Consider the following 22,571-nt stretch of genomic DNA (forward strand, 5'->3'; position numbering starts at 1 on the left):
GCAATAAAAACTGAATCAAGTCTAATAAAAAGGAAATGGTCAAAAGAATACTGACGTCCGTGTTTATTAGGAGGCCTAGATCGTCGATTGGAAGCCGCCTCCCTGGCTAATCTCCTGGCTGCTGGCGCGAATTCTAAACCTTCCGCCAAATCCTGCTCTACTAATTTCCGTTCACGATCAAAAGCTGTCAACCATTCTAGTTTCTCCTTCGACCCACGAACACAGAACACTAGGGCCTTTGTGGTTGTACTCGGTTCTTTATTGTTCTGCAAGGAACTGTCGTAAGATATTAGAATTTTAAAGCCGTGCCTAACACTTACACCTGTCCTTGTATCTGAAACAAAAATACTTTTTTTTAAGAAAAATATATTTACTAAACTGCCTTGGGATAAGTTCACCAAAATGAAATGTTAGGTGACCAATGTTTTGAAAACATACCTTTGCCATCATTCAAGTTAATGACTTCACTTCTGTCCATGTTTACCCTTCCTTTATACACATAAGTACTTCGTTTGAGTATATCCTAAAAATTAAAATTCAATTAGTGATTTAATTACTATTACAGTAAAGTTCAAGGAAGTTTAACCCCCTCTGATTTTAGTATAAAAATAGAAAACATTTTTACAATGCCTACCTTTTTACAATAGACCAGCTGATGATCGAAAAGAAAGAGAGTGACATTGGTTGTCCACATGCCGGAGGTAACTCGCACCGCTTCTCCTTGGTAAATTAACTGGGAACTTGTTTCGATCAAATCCTCCCCCTAAAATTTGGTTAAATTGAATTTATAAAACAAAATCCAGTTTATTAAAGTTACAAACTCAGGAACTAAATATTTACCTCCCAACCTTCTACCCTGGCTTGCCAAGCCGCCAGTTTTTCTAAACTTTCCATTCTCCTTTTCCGTTCGTTTATCAGTGTGGCCACTCCTCGCATTGCCTCTAACGCTTCCTTAATTTTTTCATAATCTTCGTGATCAGTCTGAATGGGAAAAGATAAATGCTGAAGTAATTTTGAATTTTATAAATATATATAAAACAATAGCTTGATAAAATGTGAACAACATACCTTAGTGTATTTAAGTAGTTCGGCAAGTTGTAAAGGATATTTACATATTCTCTGAACAGGAGTGAGCAGGTAACCATCTAGAGGTATCTCTATGAGACCTCTCATCAAGCGGCATGCTTCAAAAAATTTATCATAACCATTCTGCCTATGTAATTCTTGAAGCGTTGCTATTGCCAACGGATGACTATTACAATAATCTGAATACTTCCGAAATCCGGCTCTCTAAAGATTATAAAATAGGTTGTTAAAACATTTCATTTAGAACTACAAACTCGAATCGTGGCTAATACAGTAAATAACGAATCGCCAACGTACATGATTTAGAAATATTGGAGCAAGACAACTTCTGTGAGGATGCTCCCAGTCCACATTGGCTTCTAGATCTTCTAAGAATTTCTCTTGAAAGACTAAAAGGTCTTCTATGTTACTAAATATAACTTGCAACTGTTCTTCAGAGAACATGTCTTTTCTTCGTCTGCATTCGAATAGATAACCCTAAAATAAAATACTTGAAATTATTTCGATAATCCGGACACTAGATATTCACTACATACACTATTGATATTCCAAAAACATCGGTGCTTTCAGAGTCTGAATTTCCAAATGATGCCATAAGATGATATTTATAAATGCTAAGACCAGCCGATCTGAGTCCTTACGCAATGAACGGAACCTTGCTGTTATGAAGAGCGGAGGGCGGACTATTTATTGGACAGACTCTTTTATCTACATCGTTAGAAGACAAGTCCAACTAATCTATTGTACACACAGGATCTTGTTAAATTAGAGAAATCTAAAATGGCCAATACTATTGACCACGTATTTCTACTTTCCCTCTGGGCTTTCTTACTAAATTCTTAACTTTTATTTTCTCCTATCATATAAATTTTACATATTTATTTTTTACATCTGAATCATTCTTCTTATATCAAATTTTTATACAACTTTACTAATTTAGATTGTTTTTCTACACGGGTTATTTTCAACATAGGTATTCTTAATTGCTACAATTTAATCGGTCATGAAATTATTATTGTATTTAGACAATATATTTGGTGCATTGGGTTCTTGACCAATTAAAGTAACCAACTAAATAAATCTTATAATGCAACTCATAAACTCAACAAATGGACATCCAAAAGTAAATAGCCGAAAGCGCCGACTCTTAAAATAGATGGAAACCGAACATTTACAAAAGATTAGTTTTAATGTTTCCAATGTGTGTCAACTTACCTGTTGAACATCCCTGAGTATTTTGACGAAATCTCTTTCGGTGTTAATTAATTCGGTGACAACTCTAGCTCGGACTTGATCGTTGGACAACAATGATACAGAAACTCTACGACGGCACAAAGATGACTGTTTACCTTCTGCAGCGGCTGCCAAACAATCTTCCACGGTCGCTTCTTGGCTCACTCGTAACTATTAACAAATTAAAGTTAATAAGCTATCCAGATAATAGTTCTATAAAAGGAAGTTGGATATGAAAAGCGATAGATAATACCAACCCGCACAAAAGCTGAAGGGAACCACCCTTCATGAGATCCATTGGCGCCCCACCACCAGTCTTTATCTAAAGTGTCCAACACCTCGATCACATCACCCGCTCTGAAAGCTAGTTCTTCGGGCTCCATGGCAACATGATCCCATACAGCTTCCGCCAGTATCACTACTTCCTCTTCCATCGCCTGATTTAAGAAACGAAATAATTTGTTGTAGTAAGTTTTAGTCCTAGGTTGTTAATTTACGTCTGGTAAATAACTTGGATGTTCAGTTATCTGAGTACTAACCTGTTCAAAAGATTTCTTTCTATCTGTCAGCGAGGCCACCGAAGACTCAGAATCCGACAGCACTTCATCATCAGATGTGCCGGCACCTCCTCTCTCATCTTCGCTCAGTACGTTGTTACGGCCGCCTGAAATATCATCATGCATTTTAATAATAATTTGAAATATTATTTCATTTAATTAAAGCTATCTTTAACATGAATACTGCAGCGCGCTTGAACACTAAAGATCAGTTTCTATGTACCTGACGTTTTGCGCAGCATCAGTGGTGAGAGCTCATTGATTCCGAGAGGCTGGCTCACCGACCTCCTAAGTTGTGTAGTTCTTGCACAAACTCTTCGGCAGCTGTAAGTTAAATTAGTTGAATTAGAACTAACTTACGATGTTAGAAATCCTCAGAACTAACTTACGATGTTAGACTCAAGTTTCAGATGTATAAAGGTGAACGGACCCAACATGTGTCGGGGTTCGTTCTGTATCACATGGGATTCGAATTCTTTTGTGACATTGCTGAATGCTTTGTAAGGGCATGCAACAAAGAATGGTGGCAAAATACATCGTAAAAATGGTGGCCAGACCAAATGCAGGCAAAATAGGTAATTTTACTGCTACCCGCGGGCTGAGGATAGCTGGAATCTTCTGAAAAAAAGGCTCATGCTAGGAGCAGAGGCCCCTCCGTGGACACATAATTATACCTTTTACATCCACTTCATTGAATGTTCTTCAGAATAAATTGATAAAATAAAACCTAGATCTTGAGTCAATTTGTTTTATTTAGTACGAAAAAGGTCACTCTTAAGGAATCTTACTTTAGTTTTGCTTCACGAGACTTAATCGAATGAAGAACTGCACAAGAATATTCAAAACACACCTTGCGATAGCTGAGCTGCTATGGTTATTCAGCGAATGGTCCCTGCTTGGCTTCGCTCGCAGTGGTGACGGGTGCGATGTCATACGACGGTAACTTCGTCTCATCTCCCAGTTGTACAGTCTCTGACCGCCTAGATCAGAATAAGTTCGCCTTACTCCAGATTGCACTCGTTTTCTCAATCCTCTCGCTTCTAGTTCAGCCTTGAATAATAAACAAAAACATGAAAGCCTAGGTTGATTATTCAAAGAAAAAGCTAAAATCTAACTAAATCTTTTCTAGCAGTTATGTCTAATAGAGTTAGATAAATTACCTTTAATCTATCGATGAGGAACTGATTAATTACATCGGACGTAGGCCTGGATACTCTGCCTTCAGAAGAACTATGGGTACCCCGACGTCGCACCTAACATTTTAAGAAGAATTAATGCTGTTTATTTCTGAAATATCCGCATAAATTGGAATGTTCTAAGTTACTTTTTAGAAACGAAACTATTAGAGGAAACTAAGAGAGGCCCTACCGGGTCAAAGCACACAAACTTTAGCGTGTTGGTGATATTCATTTTTCAGATTTTAATATTTCGTTCTCCCATTAAAAAGTATAGTTAGTAAGTTTTGTAGATAGAAAATCAACACTCAACAGTTTATTATAACTCTTTACTTTCACAAAATTCAGTGTCAATGTAGTGTTCAAATGTAAGAAAAGGATTGTCAATCCTATCCTTCCGTTCTCTACTTTGAAATTTTTGTTTAACACGAGTTTCTGCGAAATTCAAGGGCACATTCTTGGAAACTGACAAACTGGAAGGAAGAAGTCTTCGTTTTTACAAAAGTACATTTCAAGATGCAGATTTGTCGAAAATATGGAAGAATTAATTTGGATTTCCAGATAAACGCAACACCTGCTTACAACAAGAAAGCACAAAACAATCGAGCGCAAAATAATGCAAAGCTGTAAGAAAGTTTGGTACTCTCATCAACTTAAAGAAAACCTAGGAAAATTAAATCAGAAAGAAATGGAAAACCTAAAATTATGTTAGGTAAGCTTTTCAATTATTCATAAACATTCATCAGGGATTCACGCACACCATAATCTACCCAAAACTGTTCTTATACGATACTAACCACTGGCGGACTATCCAAGTCAACCAGATCTTCGGGAAGGTTGTCTTCGGTATCGTGAGACTCGGAAGAATCACCAGCAGTTCTACTTCCACCGGCAGATGCCATTTCAACTTGTATACCGCTGTCTCCTGAATTACATTTAGCATGGCGAGCCGCTTTTTTTGCTTTCTTACGTTCTTTGCTTGATCGCCACACTAAAGGGCCAAATCTAAAATAAAATATGAAAATAATTTTTTAAAAAATGCTTCTAAAGAGATCTGTTAGATGCTTTAACAAATATGAGGGGTGGACTAGCCATTTACTGTCGGAGGGATTCTGAAATTGCAGTCCTCTATCAAACTCATCCGGCAACCAGTTTTCCTAAAAACAAGTTTTTGAAATACAAGGTTGTTTCTTATTTAAGTAAATAACTTGTACTCTCCAAAAATTAGTTATGTACGGTTAGTTATATCAAAAGTTATCTGAACAGGCCAGTATAAGCCATATGGCCTATATTTTACATATTATAATTCTCTTATACTTCAGGTGTTAAGGGAAGGAAGACCTCGAGAATGTGCTTATGTGTCGACCGGCACTGTAGGTTGCTTGCTAGCAACTACTAACCACCTCTTCAGACACGACATCAATATAAGTTATTCAGGAAATATTTTGCACAACAGGTGAAGAATAAAACCCAAAAGTTTGAAGTTAAGTATCGACAGTTTTGGCAAAGCCCCTCACCCCTTCATCAACCTTCTTTTCTTTCATTAAAAATTTAATATTTTAAGACATGAGGAATAGATGATGATCAGCTGTGCTAGGAAAGAAACCGACCACATAATCTTTCAGAGTTTGCGCTTCTTTCTCTAAAATATTCATTTAAAAAACCAACCTAAATTTCTCGGCAGAGGCGTCTTCTTTAAGAGGCTGTGAAGTGTCGGAAGTACTGTCAGTCTGTTGTTGAGGTAGCACCGTCTGCTTTTCTTCTTGCTGTTCAAGTTGTTGCTCTTGGGGTTCCGCAGGTTGTGGCTGTTCTGAATCAGTTTCTTCCTCTTCACCGTCTTTATTTCCCCCTCCACCTTTCTTATAAAATCTTAACGAGAAACTTTTGCGAAATTTTTGTAATACACTCTCTGGAAATAAAACAGAAAACAATTTATTCCATGTTTTCATACTGGAGAAAGTTTTGTGATAGAATTAAACCACCTACCTGAAATATTCTTCTGCGACTGAGATATTTCTTTCTGATCACTAAATCTATTCTGCTTGCTACATCCCTTATCTTCAAGACTCCACTGTCTGTAACATAGAATGTTTTAGATGCATTATATTAATCAGAAAATGTCGTCTGTTCAAAATGGCAACATTTACACTACCCAAAAGCCAATCAAACATGGACGCGACATTGCAAAAGAAAGATGTTTAAAGTTTATAAACGAAAAGCCCTCGAAAAATGAGATTCAGCAAAATTCAGGAAGCCTGAATGAGGCTAGGAAGATTAAGATAGAAGCGGATTTTTCCATTAAAACAGATCCAAGAGAACAGTTGCATTTCTATATTCTGTTGATTTTATAATTACTATCTTTCCTTAACAATAAAAACTAAGAAGCGAATTATGTAATAATGTACAAAAGGAAAGTACTTTTCATACCTTTAACTCCATTTTCAACTAAGAATAAGTTAAAAAAAAATCAAAGATGTTTAGGATGAAAAAAAAAGTATACATCTGTAGAATGAAAATTTGCAAAAGACACGAACAGTAAACTCGAAGCTATAATAAGCGAGGCTATAAACTTACATGTGAAGGTAAATTTTGGTTGCCGAGAGGTGGTGCTATCTATCGGAAATTATGAGAAGCTACAGGCCAAATCGAGCATAACCTGATCCAGGGAAGTGCTCGCAGCTTCTTTAGTTTTAAAATCTGTGAACCTTAATTACAATTTTTCATTTGTAAATACACGATACCTTAATTAGTTATTATTATTCCAAATTGGAGATGTACTTCTTTATCAAACTAGTGGTTATTGTGTAAGTTGTCGCTAGACGTGATCCAGCTCCATTCTCAAACTCATATGTGCAAATCTGAGCCCGCTGCTACGTAAGTATGTAGGGACTGATATTGCCAGGCACAAGCGTAAATCTGATTTCAATCAAAGATACTGTAAAGCATTATTTCCATTTTTGTTATTTTTATTTCTTGGCAGTGATTCTGCGAGTAAAAAGTTCTAAAAACAAGATTTCACCAGAAATTGCACGAATACACTACATCCATTCATTTTTCGAAAAAGTAGTATGACCGAATTAGCTTTATTTATTTTTTTTAATTCAGTACAAAATAAAAAATACAATAATAAACCATAACCAAAAAATAAATCGCAGGCAGGTCAAATCTGCTTTACATGCCACGTGCAATTGCACGTGCTAATAATCTTCTGGACAAAATCAGTGAACCCGAAAAGCTACACTGATTCTGAATCGATTGTTCAGATTCTCGATAGCGGCTTCTCCTGTGGATTTCCTTAAACTTGGAGTTCTGTTTACTCACAAGCAACTGCTTGTGGAACTCCATGACTTTAATTTGAAAAGTTTTCTCGGCATTAACGATTAAGGGGATTTTTGAGTGAGGCAGATGGTTGACTTAACTCTAGTGTGCCTTTATCAGCGCAATGTGTAAAATTACCATCTTTTAAATGTTATTATTAAATTGAACCCACCAACATCAGAAAAAGAGATCATTCTCTAAATACCCCCCTTGTTCGGATTCGAGGACCTTAAAACAGATATTTCCTATAAAAACCGAATTTGAAATTTTAACATGTTTTCTTAATACTTTCCTCACCTAGTGAGAGGAGGTGGAAAATCGTAAAGATTTTCCCCAAAGTACATGGTTTTCTGTTTTGTTTTTTTAAAGCGGTAATTGCGGTATTCATCGAAGTGATTTGGCCCTGTTTTAATGCTACCCTGGGGAAGAGGAACGAAGGCGATTAAAAGCTGGTCAGATGATACGAACATTACTGGATAGCGCGGGGAGCGGCTACCGAACAGAATACAGGAGGCGGCAGTTTAATTAAAGCCATAGCACAACAGACGGAAGTGTGCAGGTGGAGAGGCTGCGTTGCCATGACTACCCACTCTGATGCACTATAGATCGGACAGCGAGGGCGCGCTAACTTCGCCATACACACAAACTCTTTTACGCACTGCCGTCATGATCTCTTCTTCAGGGCGCACACTGCCAGACTCTGCAGTCTTACAAACCACCAGCACAGTTAATGAACCATTAAAATCCTCTTTTGAGACCTACAGAGATGAATCAAATTTCCTATTTTCAGCTGCCTGACCCGTGCAATCGCATCATTTCAAATACAAATCTGAGTGAATTCTATTTTTTTTAAATAACACTATATTAATAAATGATTGGGGCATTTATTCTTATCTTGGATTGGCGGAGGATAAACAACAGGGAAATCGGGCTCTCAGTTGTTTTGTTCCGAATCCTTTTAACTCCTATATAAATAATAAAATGGATGTACAAACATTGTTGGAGTTGTTACCACAGATGAGACTGTTCTCTCCAAACTGCGCTTTAAAGGGGATAAACAGTGGGACTGGGACCAGCAGTTTACACGGTCCTCTTGATAAAGATCGGTATGGGGTCTCGGCCAAAATGGAGTATAGTGGAGTTTAGCAGTAGGAGGCAGCAACCGCCCCAGCTTCGTGCAGGAGAAACCACGAAGAGACTCACTAGAACTACCTGTTGGGCTAAGGAAAGGTTGCCTTGAGATACCGGGGCAAACGATTGAAATTGAGTTTCCCACCGTTTCCGAATTCTCTGAATCTGGTGCAAAACCCTCGCACCCAGTGGGGGGGAGAGGATTTGTCTCGTAAAATCTCAGGCATTCGCTTCCTCAAACCTTCTTCACGGTGGTGAAGGATTTATTATTCAGAATCACCCTTAGTTAAATAGCGTAAATTGAGGAAACGACACCTTGCGAAAATTATGATGAAAATGAAATTTTAATATGTACTTCTTTCCACTATCCTTAATTCTTAGTACAATCCCTAACAACATTTAGTTTCATTCTGGTTCTGTCCGGAGCAAATGATGGCGATATTATTTGTTATTAGAGGTTCTTCTACTAGTTTCCTTGCGGTTTCCCGTTGGAGGAGATGTTTTCTAGAGCATTAAACTGCGCCGTGAGAGTGACCTTCTGGTCCTAATCAATATTAGTTTAGATAAACTCAAGGTACAAGGTATAGGCACTTCCGATAACTACAAAAACGGAAATTGAAAGTTGTTTGATTTTCATGTTCTCTTTACGAAGAAACTTCTCTTTTTTGGTGAATGTTTAGTGAAAACTGATGGTTAAAAATTGATCTTGAATGCGATGGTAATTGATCTCTAGAGATTTCGAACTGACAAAATTTGTTATTAACTTCTGAAAAGTAAATAGAAAATAGTTGAATCTATTGTTAAAAAAGAGTGGTGAACTAGCACCAGAAATAGAAGACTTACTAATATTGCTTTAAATGCTAGAAATACTAGACATTGTTCGTGTGACGTGGCTGCGAAAGGCCGTTGACTTCGCCCATTATCTTCACAGCCTCACTAAATATTCCTCGTCGTACACACATATATCTGTGTACGTAATGAACGCATCATTTTTGTACATTAACCTTAATGCTTGTTGAAACTAACGACTTCAACTCATATAGAAACTGAATACGAATAACGGTTCTAAAGTAACTTCTAAAACTGTTTCTCAACATTCAAGATTGCCTACAACTAGCTTGCCTCATATTTTCCTATTGACATCTGTAAATATGTAACCAAACGCCGTTTTCATCCTAGGGTGGAACATCTTTAGCTGGAAACTATCTTCCATAAAATATCTCTGGAAATATAGCTGACTTTAATATTATACCTACTTCCTGCCATGAGGTGGTACAGTTGAAAGAACCATGACGTCTAGTTCCCCCCAAAACCTCCCTAAAATCAATATCTAATCAAAAGGAACTATTTGGTAACTGCCCAGTAACTTATTGGGAAGCCGTTCTGCGCTGACGCCACTTCTGCAAGTCATCCTCCAAGTCGAAATTTTGGTCAGACTTTTCTCACTCCCAAGTATCAATAACTTTAACAGGTGTTAAAACTGCACAATGAATTATAGACTGTTTCCTGTTTCCAACCCTTCAGCTCTGCTTCCTGGATAAATGCTTAAAATAGAAGTTATAGGCTCACTATCTAGGCAGCACACAATTAGGACCGTTTTTGAACACTCCTACCAAAGTTGTAAAGATTAGTAATAACTTAAAGTTATAACTTCATTATTAAGTTATATAATTATTACTTATTATATCATTACTTCCTTGACTCTCCTCAGAACTGCCCTAAGTGAATTCTTCGTGTTAAATCTTTGGAATAAATATCAAAGATCTACTTGCGATGTACACTCATGATGTGCACAATGATTCTCTAAGGCTCTGCTTGAACCATGGAATGATCTCCCAATGAAAACTAAAATACGACATTTTCCTGAAGGATGTACCAGAACTGTTATTTCTAAGCAAGTTTCTCTTTATAACGAACTATTGGTAAAGTGGCCATAGTTAACAAGAGTCTTAACCGTCTGCTAAACTTGCCTTTACTTACTTCCGCCGATATTCATCTAATCTATTGAGTAGAACTTGCCGAGACTCTGCTCTGCAGCCAACTCTGTCCTTAGCAAGTTTCCCACTTAATCACAACTGTCACTTCATTAAGTGTGTTGCTTACAAACTTTATTAAACTATTGGAATAGTTAATTTGTGTGATTCAGACAGTAGTTGTGACAGGCACCTGTAACAACCACCCTCTCCACTCCACGCAGTAATGAATATCTCTTTCCTTCCGCAAATATTTTCAAACGCGGAATCAGGAGTCCCCACTCTCACGATTTTCACTGGCAATCCTTAAGTTCTTCAAACCATGACTTTTCGAAAAATAATAATTCTTAAAATTATAAGTTAGTAAAACTATACAATACACTAAAATGACACCTTAGAGGCCTGGCTTGATTCCTATCCTCTTGGTGCCCAGAACTGCAGTTCCCTTGGTGAGATTAAAATTATAGGACTAACAGTGTGAAATCTACAACAAAGTTAAGAGAAAAACTGGGCGAGCTTTTCAAGAAAATTTCAAAAAAGAGAAACTGCTTTAAATTTCGCGTGCCTTAAAATAACTGGTACCATCGTACAACACAATAAAATAGCACGTTAGAGAGAGATCAACTCGAAAATGTTTCAACTAAAAGTTGTAGATCTAAGAGTGTAATCTCTATACCAAGCTTCAGCCTTTTGCAATTTTTCAACTTCTGACACCACTTTAACTCTCGAAAGAACATTTCCTAAAAACCACTTTCTTCGACTCAAGGAATCACTAAACGGACAACTGAGAACCGTGAACACTCTACAAAGAAAATCTGACCAGATTTCAGAGCTGTTTTTTAGTGTGACTAAGAGAGAAGGTAAAAATTATGGACGAGACTAAGTGCTGCACTCCGGAGGTTGGAACTGGAACCAACGCAATGATGTAACCACTTGGGAAAATAACCTCTTAACAAGCATTCAGGTATACAGGAGTGGATCTGGATTAGTAATTACGTAAACAGGAAGCAGGCGCTTTTCCGTTATCAGCCTCTTTATTTTATGTCGGTTCGTAATACCATTTAATGGCATCCGCTCTAGATGCTGATTTAAGATAATTAACGTTAGTGGACTCCAAGTCTTTGATCGACCCGATGTTTCAAAGAACACCAACGTTGTGCTCAATGAGTAGAGTCTGTTGACTAAAAAGTAAACTTTAACTCACCTTGGTAAGTCCCAGTCAGAGCCAGTTGGGTCGAGAAGAGGTGTACTGGAGTACTTGGTGGCTTTACTCAGTTGACTGTCTGCATCTCCGGACAGGATGTCACGTACCGGCTGCAAACAGAGATAAAATAGAAATTAAACTTTGCCAATGAAGAGTGTATTTGTTAGTAAGCAATTAGTTGGAGACAAATATTTACAAAAATACAAGAAGCTCTTAAACCTTACTCTTATTGGTTAAACTTCCGAAGTTTTTTTTACTCCTAATAAAACCAATTATAAAAGCAGAGAAATAAGTTAATGTTCGGTAGTGAAGTTAAACTAAGTTCTTTAGACTTGTCAACTTGCTCACGGTCGCTTCCAAACTTAAATAAATATTGCATTTGAGATAATTTAATGTAAAATTTTGGATGCAAAATTGACCAGTAATAAAAAAAAGTAAAGTGGAAAAGTAAACTTTTCAGGCGGGCTTTACGCCCAACTACCGATTAGGTCACGCGGACAGAAATCGATAAGTAATAATTGATCATTAATCATTTGTCAGAAAAACAGCAATAGATCAGGCTAACATAAATTTCTTAGTCGTTAAGAAATTATAACTCTATGTTATAAAATTGTTATACGAAGCCAAATTAACTAAATAAATTAATGCAGGAAATATCATATTTAGGCAATTTTATTAACGATATCAGATCGATTAGTGTTGCGGGAGTATAATAACGCAAATATGTACATTTCCAAACCCCTGAGAGCCTTACTGCTCGATCGTCAAATATCAACCTAATGTGCAGGTTTAAGCTCTATGAAAGTTAGCCAAAATCAATTTGACGAGAAAGTTTTAGCCAATGGTGTACAGCGATGTAGAGAACAGCAGCGAGAGGTCTGATAACAGCAGCAACAACTCGAAAACAAAGTTGAAAACCTCTTTTTTTAAAAAAACAATCCATCAATATAGAGTGCTACCGCTAGAGGGCATTTCTTTCGTGCATATTCTGTGGAAGGGGTAACCAGTGAGTGAGGGGTGCGTGTAGAACTCCGACACGTCACTGCTTATCAGTGTATCGCACATATTTACATGCTTTGCCTAACTTCACAAACCTGTTTGTCAGAAGCGCAGGTAAGCACAAGGTTAACTTGGTCATTATAACCTAGCTCCCCTTGCTTAGCGCTATTCTCTTAGAAAGTAAACTTAACCAGCTGACCCAAATAAAACTCCTGCCAACCAACTCTCTATTGCGTTTATTGTAAATCCCAAAATTCTGAAGGAAAAATTATTTAAGTACATTTTCTCTGAAATTAAACCTTTCCTGAATAAGATTTTCTAGAGCCTCCATTTCCTTCCAAACTTTTTGTGGTCTTTGTCTAAGAACCTTTGCCCTCGCTACTCCCATCTAGACCATCTGGTCACCCATTCATTCTGTACTGGTTTTTGTTATTCATCGTCCACTATGATACTAGAGCCCGCTGTACCGCTACTTCTTAACGCATCTATTTTGTACGCTTCTAGTTTCACTTCCATTCCCTTACGCCTCTTTGGACTTAAGTGGTTGAGGTTCCCTAGGGACCGCAAGTCTTCTCGTATATCCTGGAAATTCCTCTATATCTCCTTCGCCCTCCGACCTAGAGACGCACTCACACATAGCCCCCACAGTTACTTACCTTCCTGTTTCTTCCTTGGCGGTTTGCCATTGCACTTCACTCTCAGTGCTCCCTGCGCTATCCACATATTGCGCCAAAAAGGAAGTGCCCCTTTACTTTTCTACATATATCACATTACATTTCATTTACTTTAATTTATTACTATTTATTGCAGTGCCTCCCTGGGGCACATTCCAATCGCTTCTACTTCATCGCTCCCGCATCAGGGAGTATCACGCTTACAGATTGAATGGAGCCATCCAGCTTTTCCTTGAAACATTTCCCCCCAAATTTAGTACTTCTTGGGCGGGTTGAATGTCTAAAATGCCATTTTTGTGAAATTGAATTTCCCTGTCTCAAAATAGTTAAATATGCTGATCAAATTAAAAGTTGAAGAAAATCCCTCAACCTTAAGTAGCCCCCCCCCCTCTGCTCGGATTGTCAACTTTTTGGATTCTAGGATTTTCTGCAATCACTTGTTTTTAAAACCTTTATTTTATTCATTTTGTAGAACAATTCGATTTCGAAAGAAGGTTGTTGTAGGTTTTCAATAAGGTTATATTTCGGTGTAAAATATAGTTTTACTAACTTATAATAATTAAATATAACTTAAATGTGGGGGGTTTGAAGAAACTTTGTAAGTTAGAACTTTGAGAATAGGAGCAGGAGCACCAGATTTTGAAAATAGGCCAAGTTCAGGAGTAGCCTTGCTAAAAACCCTCTAAGGGATATTTGATAATAATGGGCGTCCAACAGACATTTCTTTTAAGGCTTCATTAAATTAACCAACATCTGAAATAGCTTGCCTCAACTAAATGTTCGTGAAACTGTCAGTGGATCTGTTACCGTGGTAACAGTTAATAACTTTAAAAAAAAATAGAAACCATTAAAAATCAACTAAACGTATTCAACTGATTTTAGGGAAAACGCCTGACCAACTTAACCACTCGCTTTCAAACCAGAGAAAGGTGTTGCTTTTTAAATCTTCTATAATATCATTTAAGAAATGAGGTTGAAGCTAAATGTACTGTTATATATTTTTGATAACGTAACTTCTAGTGAAATTTGAGTATCTAGTGTGCTGTGGAAAGTAGGAGGAAGTAGAGCTGCTAGGACTGTAACTGGAGCGGTTCCGGTGGCCGAGATAAGATCTGGATGTGGCGCCACTAGAGACAACTGCCCTGCGAGCTGTCAGAATCTTATATCTGCAGGTAATAGCAGGTAAATGTACATCTGTTTGAAGAACGAGGGTTCAGTTCTTTCCCTCTGAAGTAAAAAGGGTCCAGCAGGAGGCGCTTTCTTCCCTATTCTTCGCACCCCACTTTGAATTCTGGTCAGATTGTTCTTCAACTTTATCCACCTATTTGACGAATTCTTAAAACGACATAGTTTGTTTAATCTTTTGACGTTGTTTTCGTTGGGAAAAGAAGCAGGCTGAGAGTTTCAGCCGTTTCAGTCACTGTTAAGGTACATATGTTCATCCACTTGGGTTGAGTCAAGTCGGAACAAAATATACTACGTGCGGTCCTTGGAGCTTTTGGCTCGGGCTTTGAGTGCTCTGGGCATACAAGTCTCTCTGATGATCATGATGCTCACCTCCTCCGTGGCGTGTGAGTAATTCGTCGAAGGTACATGTATCCAGGTGCACATGCCGCTTTTCTTAATGTATTGACCCCCAACTTATACAGAGAGATATTGAAATGTGAAAACTAAAAGAAAGAGTAAACGCGAAGAGTATCTGGCAGAAAAAGCCGATCAGGCCGAATGAAAGATTGTCAAGAAAGTTTCAGAAAAAGTACCAAAACTTCCTGTCTTTCGCTTCTGAGACCTAGCAAGACGAAAACGTATTGTGATGACAACTTTCCCGAACTGAGATCTATCCGGAACTAGGGGCTGACAAACAAAACTGTTTTTGATATATAATAAAGATTTTTATCAGCCACAAAAGCGACTTGAGTTTCAAAATCCAAAAAGGAAAGTTTATGGCAAAGCGATTAAAACCACCTGTTGAACTTGTTTGTAAAGCGCTGACGTACTAAAACAGCTGATGATGAAACCGCGCCGATAGTGTCGTCATTTATAAGAACCAAATTATCTTAGCACTTAAAAAATAAAAAAATAAAATCAACATAATAACAGTCTTTATCTGAAATTGGTTATTAATTTTTATTATTACCATTTTTTTTTATCAATTATTTGATTCAAGGTGAGCAAAATGAAAAAGTTTGCATGTTTACTGAGAAATATGTCAAGCAGAAAATCACTGCCGTAGGAAATAGTTGTGTGCGAAATTTTCAAAGGAAGTCTGCTTGAAGAGGTTCTGGGAGTTGTTAGAGACAGAAAGAATATTAGGGGTACGGTGCATTAAAAAGAAATATATCAGTGCAGTCAGTTAAAGAAAGATTTTTTGTCACTTTAATGAAATTCAATTGCCACAGAGACCTATTAGGGAAAAGGCGCGGACTTGGCGGAAACTCCGGCTCCCAAACTGGCGAAATGGCCAGTCTGATGAAGCATCCCATTTTCAGCTAGATGAGGTGGTATGTGTTAGAGAATAAAGAAAAACTTACAGAATTGAAAACTACCCACAGCCCTAGACTATAGATAACTCATAAATACTTGTACTAAGAGTTGGAGAGGGCCCTAGCTGTAGCCATCTACCCGGGTGCTTGAATATTTGAAGGCGTTTTAGACGGGTCAGTCGGCAAGAAGCACAGATCGATGACCGGCAGTTCTCTGTACTTTTAAAGACCCTCTTTAGCTCGCTCATTAATTATGGACAAACTGAGATGAGAAAACTCCAACTGAACTCCGCACAGCGGCGGAGCAGTGGTAACTGTATCAATATTTACCCACCAGATCTACTTTGCACAGCTGAGAACTTGTTTGAATTCACACTGTTCCGCTTTACGATAAATCATGTTCCAGAGTCAAAGGAGTGAAACACAAAAAAGTGCGTCTGAAGCTGTTAAATTTCGTCAGCCATTCAAAAAGGATTTTCAATTTAAACCAATCTTGAGGAAGAGAAATGGAACTACTACAGACAAGATTGAAAGACAAGCGCCATAGGTTCACTTTCTCTCTCTGCACTTTTTGCCCTGCTTCTTAGCTAAGAGTACAGCGAGCTGGGAGCTACGTAAGGGTCGGCATCTTGGAAGAATGAGGCGGTAGAACTTCAAAGTCAAAATGAAGGGCTAATTAACTGACATTTACACTTCACATCAACTTGGATTAATAATAATGTATGAACTATTGGATAACGAGAATATGAAGGCGAGCAAGAGTAGGCGGTGAGGGGTTCGTGCTGTTCGAAACCAATCCCTACTATATCCTATGTAATCCAAAGATTGCCCTCCAAATTAAAAAATTAGTAGGGTTCTATGAATGGTAAAGCTCGAGTTTGGGAGTGGAATAGCCTAGAAAGCTGATCAAAGAGTGGCTTGATGGTGTCCAAGATGATCTCACCTCACGAATGGATGTCGCACAGTGGTATCTGGTAGAACACGAATGGACAAACCCGGCTTCTTGGCACCAGAGTTTGCTTTAGAAGTGGTTAAGATTGCTTTGGATAATAATTGCTCCATTTCCGTTAGATCGCGGCAAAAGGATGGTGTGCGAACTGCGAACAGTGGTGAACAGAAGACATTCCCATTCAGGGCGACTTCTCTAACACTCCCCTGGCTCTACCTCAGCGCTTTTTTAAAATAAAATAAAATAAAAAGGATCATTTTAGTTAGTTAGGATAACTGGATAAAAAATAATTAGGGCATTGACAGGAATCAATCTGTGTTGGCAATAAATCGAATAACTACAATTGATTATGGACTTAATTTAGCCAGTGTATACGAGATAGTACATCGTAGATCGTAGATAGTACAGTGAATGAATTATAATTTCCTGTAATGTTGCTATAATTTAGTAGAGGGTCATCACTGTCAACGGCAACGTTATTAATAATAATATTGAAGAGGGTAAGTTGGTTGAAAGCCATATTGGTAAGCCTTGAGGAGGTTATTATAGGTCTGCCAGTCCAAGGCATTAATCACACGGACGAAGATCGACAGAGAAATGATTGGAGAAGCCGAACGGAAATGAATACAATAATGGAACAATACAGCCCTGGTACTGCAACTAAATATAATTCATAGTCAACTAGCGGAGTCTGGGCGAGTTAATCGTGTCGGCATTGTTCAGATACCATCTGCGAATGATCATCAAGCCTCCTGAAGTGCCTCAAACACGTTCTGTGATTCAAACGCGACTGCGATTCTCAAGCTTATAGCTTAAACTTTCTCTAAACCTCTCAACTTTAAAACATATTTAATTCTGACATGGTACATACTATGCGAAATAAAACTTTACAGAAGGGCTGCATGATCTTTTGAAGTTTGAGAGCCAAAATTTGTACAAAGAGGACCGCAGAACCTCATCATTGGTCTTATTAACGCAATTCCCCAAAAGATCGTTTATTCCGGAGAAAAAATTATTAAAAAAAAAAAAATACATAATTTCTTACAAATTAACGCTGATTCAAGTTTTTTTAAATAATAATTACAAAATAGTATAAAAAGTAAAACGCCGATATGAACTTGTAAATATGACGAATAATCACTCGCTCAATGTTCGCACTTCCATACTTTCCCTTACAGTAATTCTGATTTACAAATTTTCTTACAACTTAAATGTACCTCTTAACGCCATTTAGTAAAAGTAGGATCCTATCCGTTCTGCTCCATTAAGAAGGGTTATGGGTTTAGCTGAAATTTCGAATTTGGAGACGGAGCGAGACTAGTTGATGTCGTCACAACTCTTTTGAATATATTAGCGGTGATCAGAGGCCATTGCTTAAACTTTGATTCTAATTAAATTATTCTAATCGAAAGGTGTAGCTTGTATTTTCAAATTGTAAACGCCGGGAAATCAATTAAGAGAGCGGAAAGAGTCACAGTAAGGTCATTAAAAATAAATAATGCGGAAAGGAAGTCTTGCTGAATTGGAGTACACGGCATCGCCTTCTTGAGTAAAACATTAACCAGACATTGTCTAGATTCTTTGATGACAGGGTAAACTAAGAGTAAACATAGAATTTGACCTTGTCGACGTCCTCTAATTTGTGTCAAAACACTTTCATCTGTTCCCTAGCTTCCTAATTTGCGCTGACGTAAGCACATCTGCTTTGATGACTTTGATTGAAACCTTCGAATCATCATAGCTTCATTAACTTCTCTGCAGATTAGATATAAACAAAAAAGTTTTAATGAATGACTGCAACAAAGCAATATGCGCTTCAGTGAATACGCGACCACAAAATAATGACAAAAGTTATCCTTGAAGTGCATGAAATTCCTGGGAAAGGATGTGACTCCGGACAGCTGAGGTGGCGCCCCTGGTGAGGTCTATATTATGCAGCAGAGCTGTCAGTTCGGCGCGAGTAGCTGCCGCTCTCCTCTTTCCTACTTCAAGATGTCAGCTAATTCAGCTGACACCCTCAATTTCCTTAAATATTTAACTGCCCTACTTTGTGTTCTAAAATTATTTTCTATTTTTAGATGCTCCAATCGCACTAAGTGTGGGTCAAGAACTCGTATCGAATTACACTGTTTGACCCACTCTTCATTCTAAGTCTGAAAACATTAATCAACTGTATCCATTACACACCAGTATGGAACAAAAACACTACAGTTATTTGCTGATCAACTAAAGTTTACACTAAATCTTAAAATTAAGTTTTGCATAGAAATAAGTGGAGGGAATCGTAGTGGGGGTGAAGATTGACCCGGGGACGCTTACTTCCCCAATCACAACTTTCATCTACTATACAAAGCTTGAGAGTAAAACACAGTCATTTCCAGGAGGCTGACTAAGGCATCTACTCTCCAGCAAGCTCCAGATAGCAGAGATTAGTCAGTCAGTTCCCAGAACAGGGAGGAGTTATATCGGATTTTGGAGTAGCTAATAACTTGGTGGAATTTCTAGGAGTAGTTATCCAGCAAACTGGGGCTCAAGTTCATGATGGAGCGATCTGTGATGGAATGAGCTCCTATTGAAGAAATCAAATGCTACACAATCAAACGCTAAGCTTGTAACTATTTGGTAAACTTCATACAGAGGATTCTCTTTTGATATTGAGGCAGGAGGTACAATTGGGAGTGAGACTGACCTTAAATGCGGTTATTATTGTGAGAAGTTTTCCTCTCCATCGGAAAGAATTTCCATTAAATGACATTTGTTACTAGACTTTTACAGCCAAATGGAATTTAATTTGGACTAAATAATATAAATATAGACAGTAGGAATGTAATTGTGGAGGGCAGGATCAATAGTTGGAACTGCATGGGCGAATCTAGGTGCTTGCATCGCGGAGGGAGAGATAGTTTGATAATGTGGGTCAGATAGCGCCTCAGGGAGTCGGACTGCACCAATGAACACGCATGCAACCAACACTGTTTCCTTTTAACCACGTTTCGGCCCGAACCTGGCGAGACGTCAACAATTCACATGGGTTTGTCCAACTATACCAACAGTTGGTATCCAACATTTTAGTTTTCTCTCACGAGCCGAACAGCAGCTGTTTCAGTCCGAAAATGGGAAGTGTGAATTTAATAAAAGGTTTAATTATTAAGAATTACATTTGGGCCAAAATTGTTGGACAATAAGTTCTACTTCACTAAATGGATTATTTTGGTTTTTAGCCATTTAGGCCGATTGTCGCTGTCTCAAATGTCAGAATTCGCTAAGTTATATCATGTTTAACCATGTTACTGCTATGATTATTATTATTTAAGGGCGCGTCCATGAGCTTTTCCAGCTGAATCATTTTAGTCAGAGCTTTTTGCAATTTCTTCGCGCATCCGGTTTCCAAAAGCAATCATTCACTTGCCGTAATGGAAAGAGGTGGCAATACTGAACTAAACCAAGGGATACTAAATAATGGTGCTTCCACAGAAACAATGGGGTAGTTGAGAACACCACTGCCCTATAGATATTAGCACGGTGATATTACAGTTCGGAATGAATGGCTACTTGTTGCGAGTATACACACTCATTGAATGCGTAATGCGATGTGAATGCCGCACAGCAATACGAGAACAAAAGTCTATGTCCGGTGTAGAATGCGAGTGATACACTCTCGCAGAGAGACTGTAACTGGGCGGGGCTCACAGAGTGCGCTGGTACTTGGTAATTCCCGACTCATGCAAGCAGTGCTCTAGAGCAGATTTTGGTCAGCAGTGGTACTCATCCAGTGTGCTTTGTTGCGGTACTTCAACCAGGCAGCTGGCTGTCAACTTCATTCAAACTTTAAACAAACACCAACTTAATTATAGCCGCAACCCTTCCAGTGCCACTTCAATATAAAATAAATACTTGAAAATTTCCGTATGAACACTCACGCGACTGTCATTTAATGAAGTTGCCAAAAGTTCAACCTGCACGTTTTATTTACCATTAAACTGCAAGACTGCAACTGGTTACAATTAAGTGACTCTAGTTCGAGATGTCTACTTCCTTTCGTTGCCAGAACTACCCCATGACGATCCTCCTGGACACGAACTTGTACGAAAAATGGGGAAAATCGCTTCTTTAAGAAAACCTTCTGCACCTGGCAGACTGTTTATAAAAACATCCCTCACATCTTGCGAGATAACCTCCCTGGATCTGTAACGTCTCAATAGATTTGCCCTAAAAACCTTTCTGGTTTTTTTTTCTCCTTTATGATCCCCAACAACAATCCCTTCATTAACCTGCTAGCGATGGAAAAAAAGCAGACTAACTTTACCAGTGATGTCTTGTAGTGATGCTGTGGCGGATCATCCTTCCATTGAGTTCAGAGTTATGGCGCTCATCTTATCACTGCCCTTTATTTCACAAATAAGGCGATTCACCACTGCGTTGTTATTTCCTTTCAGAACTTGAACTTATGAAATGTTTAAAAAGTAAAATCAAGGAGCAGAAATTTTCATATCATTCATATACTAAAGCATTATAACTTTAGTAACTGAAGTTCAAATACTATAAAAAACATTTTGAAATAAATGTTAACATTTAGATGTAAATAAAGTACTATTTGTAAAAATACTTTAACTTTAAAATTACCAAAATGTAAATACACATAATAATAATGAAACAAAGTTCGTTATCAGCTGATTATTAAGAACATTCATATGAAATGTTTCAACGAACATTTCTCTTATTTAACAGCAAATAAATATCCAGAAATGAATTACTTGGCTTTCTTGCTTTATAAAATAATTAATTAGTAATTCTGAAATCAATTTGTACTCAGGGTGATTGTATTGTGTTTTCTAAATGGTTTTGAGTTAGGGTTTTATTTGTGAAGTGTAAATAAAAATATATATATGATTTATAAACATAAAATAACAAGTGCAATAAATAAAAGCTCATGCACTAAATAAGTAAATAAAGTTTTAGTAAAATAGAGCTCAATAAAGTAATAATAAACAAATCTGGGTTCTAGGGGGGAGAAATCAATAAGTTTTCTGTAAGACTTACCTGCTAAGTAGTAAGTTGCAGCACAGCACCCTGAACATGCTAATCAAGCACATATCATGCTTGTATGTTTATTATAGTTTATTTATTACATGGCGAAAAGAAATGATATATTAATGGTCAAGTAATCAGCCATGCTCACTTTATTAAATTAAATACATATATTGATTACTTTTCCCCAACATAATAAATAATCAAAACAATAGTTTAAAGAAACAAACAAAATGGCCGCTTTTCTATTAAAAAAATTTGTAGGTTTTTGTTAAATTTATGTATTTTTTAAATTAAAGTTTAGAATGTAAACGAAAACAGCTGTTTGGCATCTTGGATTGCTCGCTGCCACACTCTACCTGCACTCTAGAATCAACTACAGCATTCCAATTGCCAACTTGTTGAGGTTGTTAAATTTGCTTCCGCTTGGCCAAAGTGCCAATCGTCAGAAACGTTTTAATCATTGATCTTACGCAGACTTGGCTCACAATTCGGCTACCATTCGTTTCGGGTGGTGGCAGCGACTTCTTTTACAACCTCTACGGTGGACATATGGAATGAATGAGAAAAACAGCCAGTAATTGACAAAAACAATATTCTTTTCCCTATTTTCCAATTAAATATCTAATCTTCTAATCAATTCCATTTTTTCGCACTTTAATACCACACAATAAAACTATTTAGAAAGAATAATCTACATTTTCGGCATTTATAATAATAATTTTTGTTGATAATTTGGTAATTCATCAAATACCTGCAGG

At 37.5% G+C, this 22,571-nt stretch overlaps 1 protein-coding gene across 6 annotated transcripts in view; it reads right to left on the reverse strand.

The window, feature by feature from the left end:
- LOC141458261 (uncharacterized) overlaps positions 1-22,571 on the reverse strand; it is a 256,112-nt gene that overhangs the window by 2,390 nt on the left and 231,151 nt on the right. For all 6 annotated transcript variants that reach the window (XM_074136002.1, XM_074136003.1, XM_074136001.1 and 3 more), the window contains 16 exons: positions 11,678-11,787; positions 6,038-6,126; positions 5,720-5,960; positions 4,849-5,056; positions 4,037-4,129; positions 3,727-3,926; positions 3,100-3,200; positions 2,859-2,983; positions 2,577-2,756; positions 2,302-2,490; positions 1,384-1,563; positions 1,069-1,290; positions 841-981; positions 635-763; positions 439-523; positions 56-334 (listed from right to left, as the gene is read on the reverse strand). In XM_074136002.1, coding sequence (XP_073992103.1) covers positions 56-334; positions 439-523; positions 635-763; positions 841-981; positions 1,069-1,290; positions 1,384-1,563; positions 2,302-2,490; positions 2,577-2,756; positions 2,859-2,983; positions 3,100-3,200; positions 3,727-3,926; positions 4,037-4,129; positions 4,849-5,056; positions 5,720-5,960; positions 6,038-6,126; positions 11,678-11,787 — 2,572 coding nt within the window. The remainder of the gene's footprint in view (positions 1-55; positions 335-438; positions 524-634; positions 764-840; positions 982-1,068; positions 1,291-1,383; positions 1,564-2,301; positions 2,491-2,576; positions 2,757-2,858; positions 2,984-3,099; positions 3,201-3,726; positions 3,927-4,036; positions 4,130-4,848; positions 5,057-5,719; positions 5,961-6,037; positions 6,127-11,677; positions 11,788-22,571) is intronic.

The sequence above is a fragment of the Rhodnius prolixus genome, unplaced genomic scaffold (assembly GCF_049639745.1).
Source record: "Rhodnius prolixus isolate KJV_2025 unplaced genomic scaffold, Rpr scaffold_5, whole genome shotgun sequence".
NCBI classification, from domain to species: Eukaryota; Metazoa; Arthropoda; class Insecta; order Hemiptera; family Reduviidae; genus Rhodnius; species Rhodnius prolixus.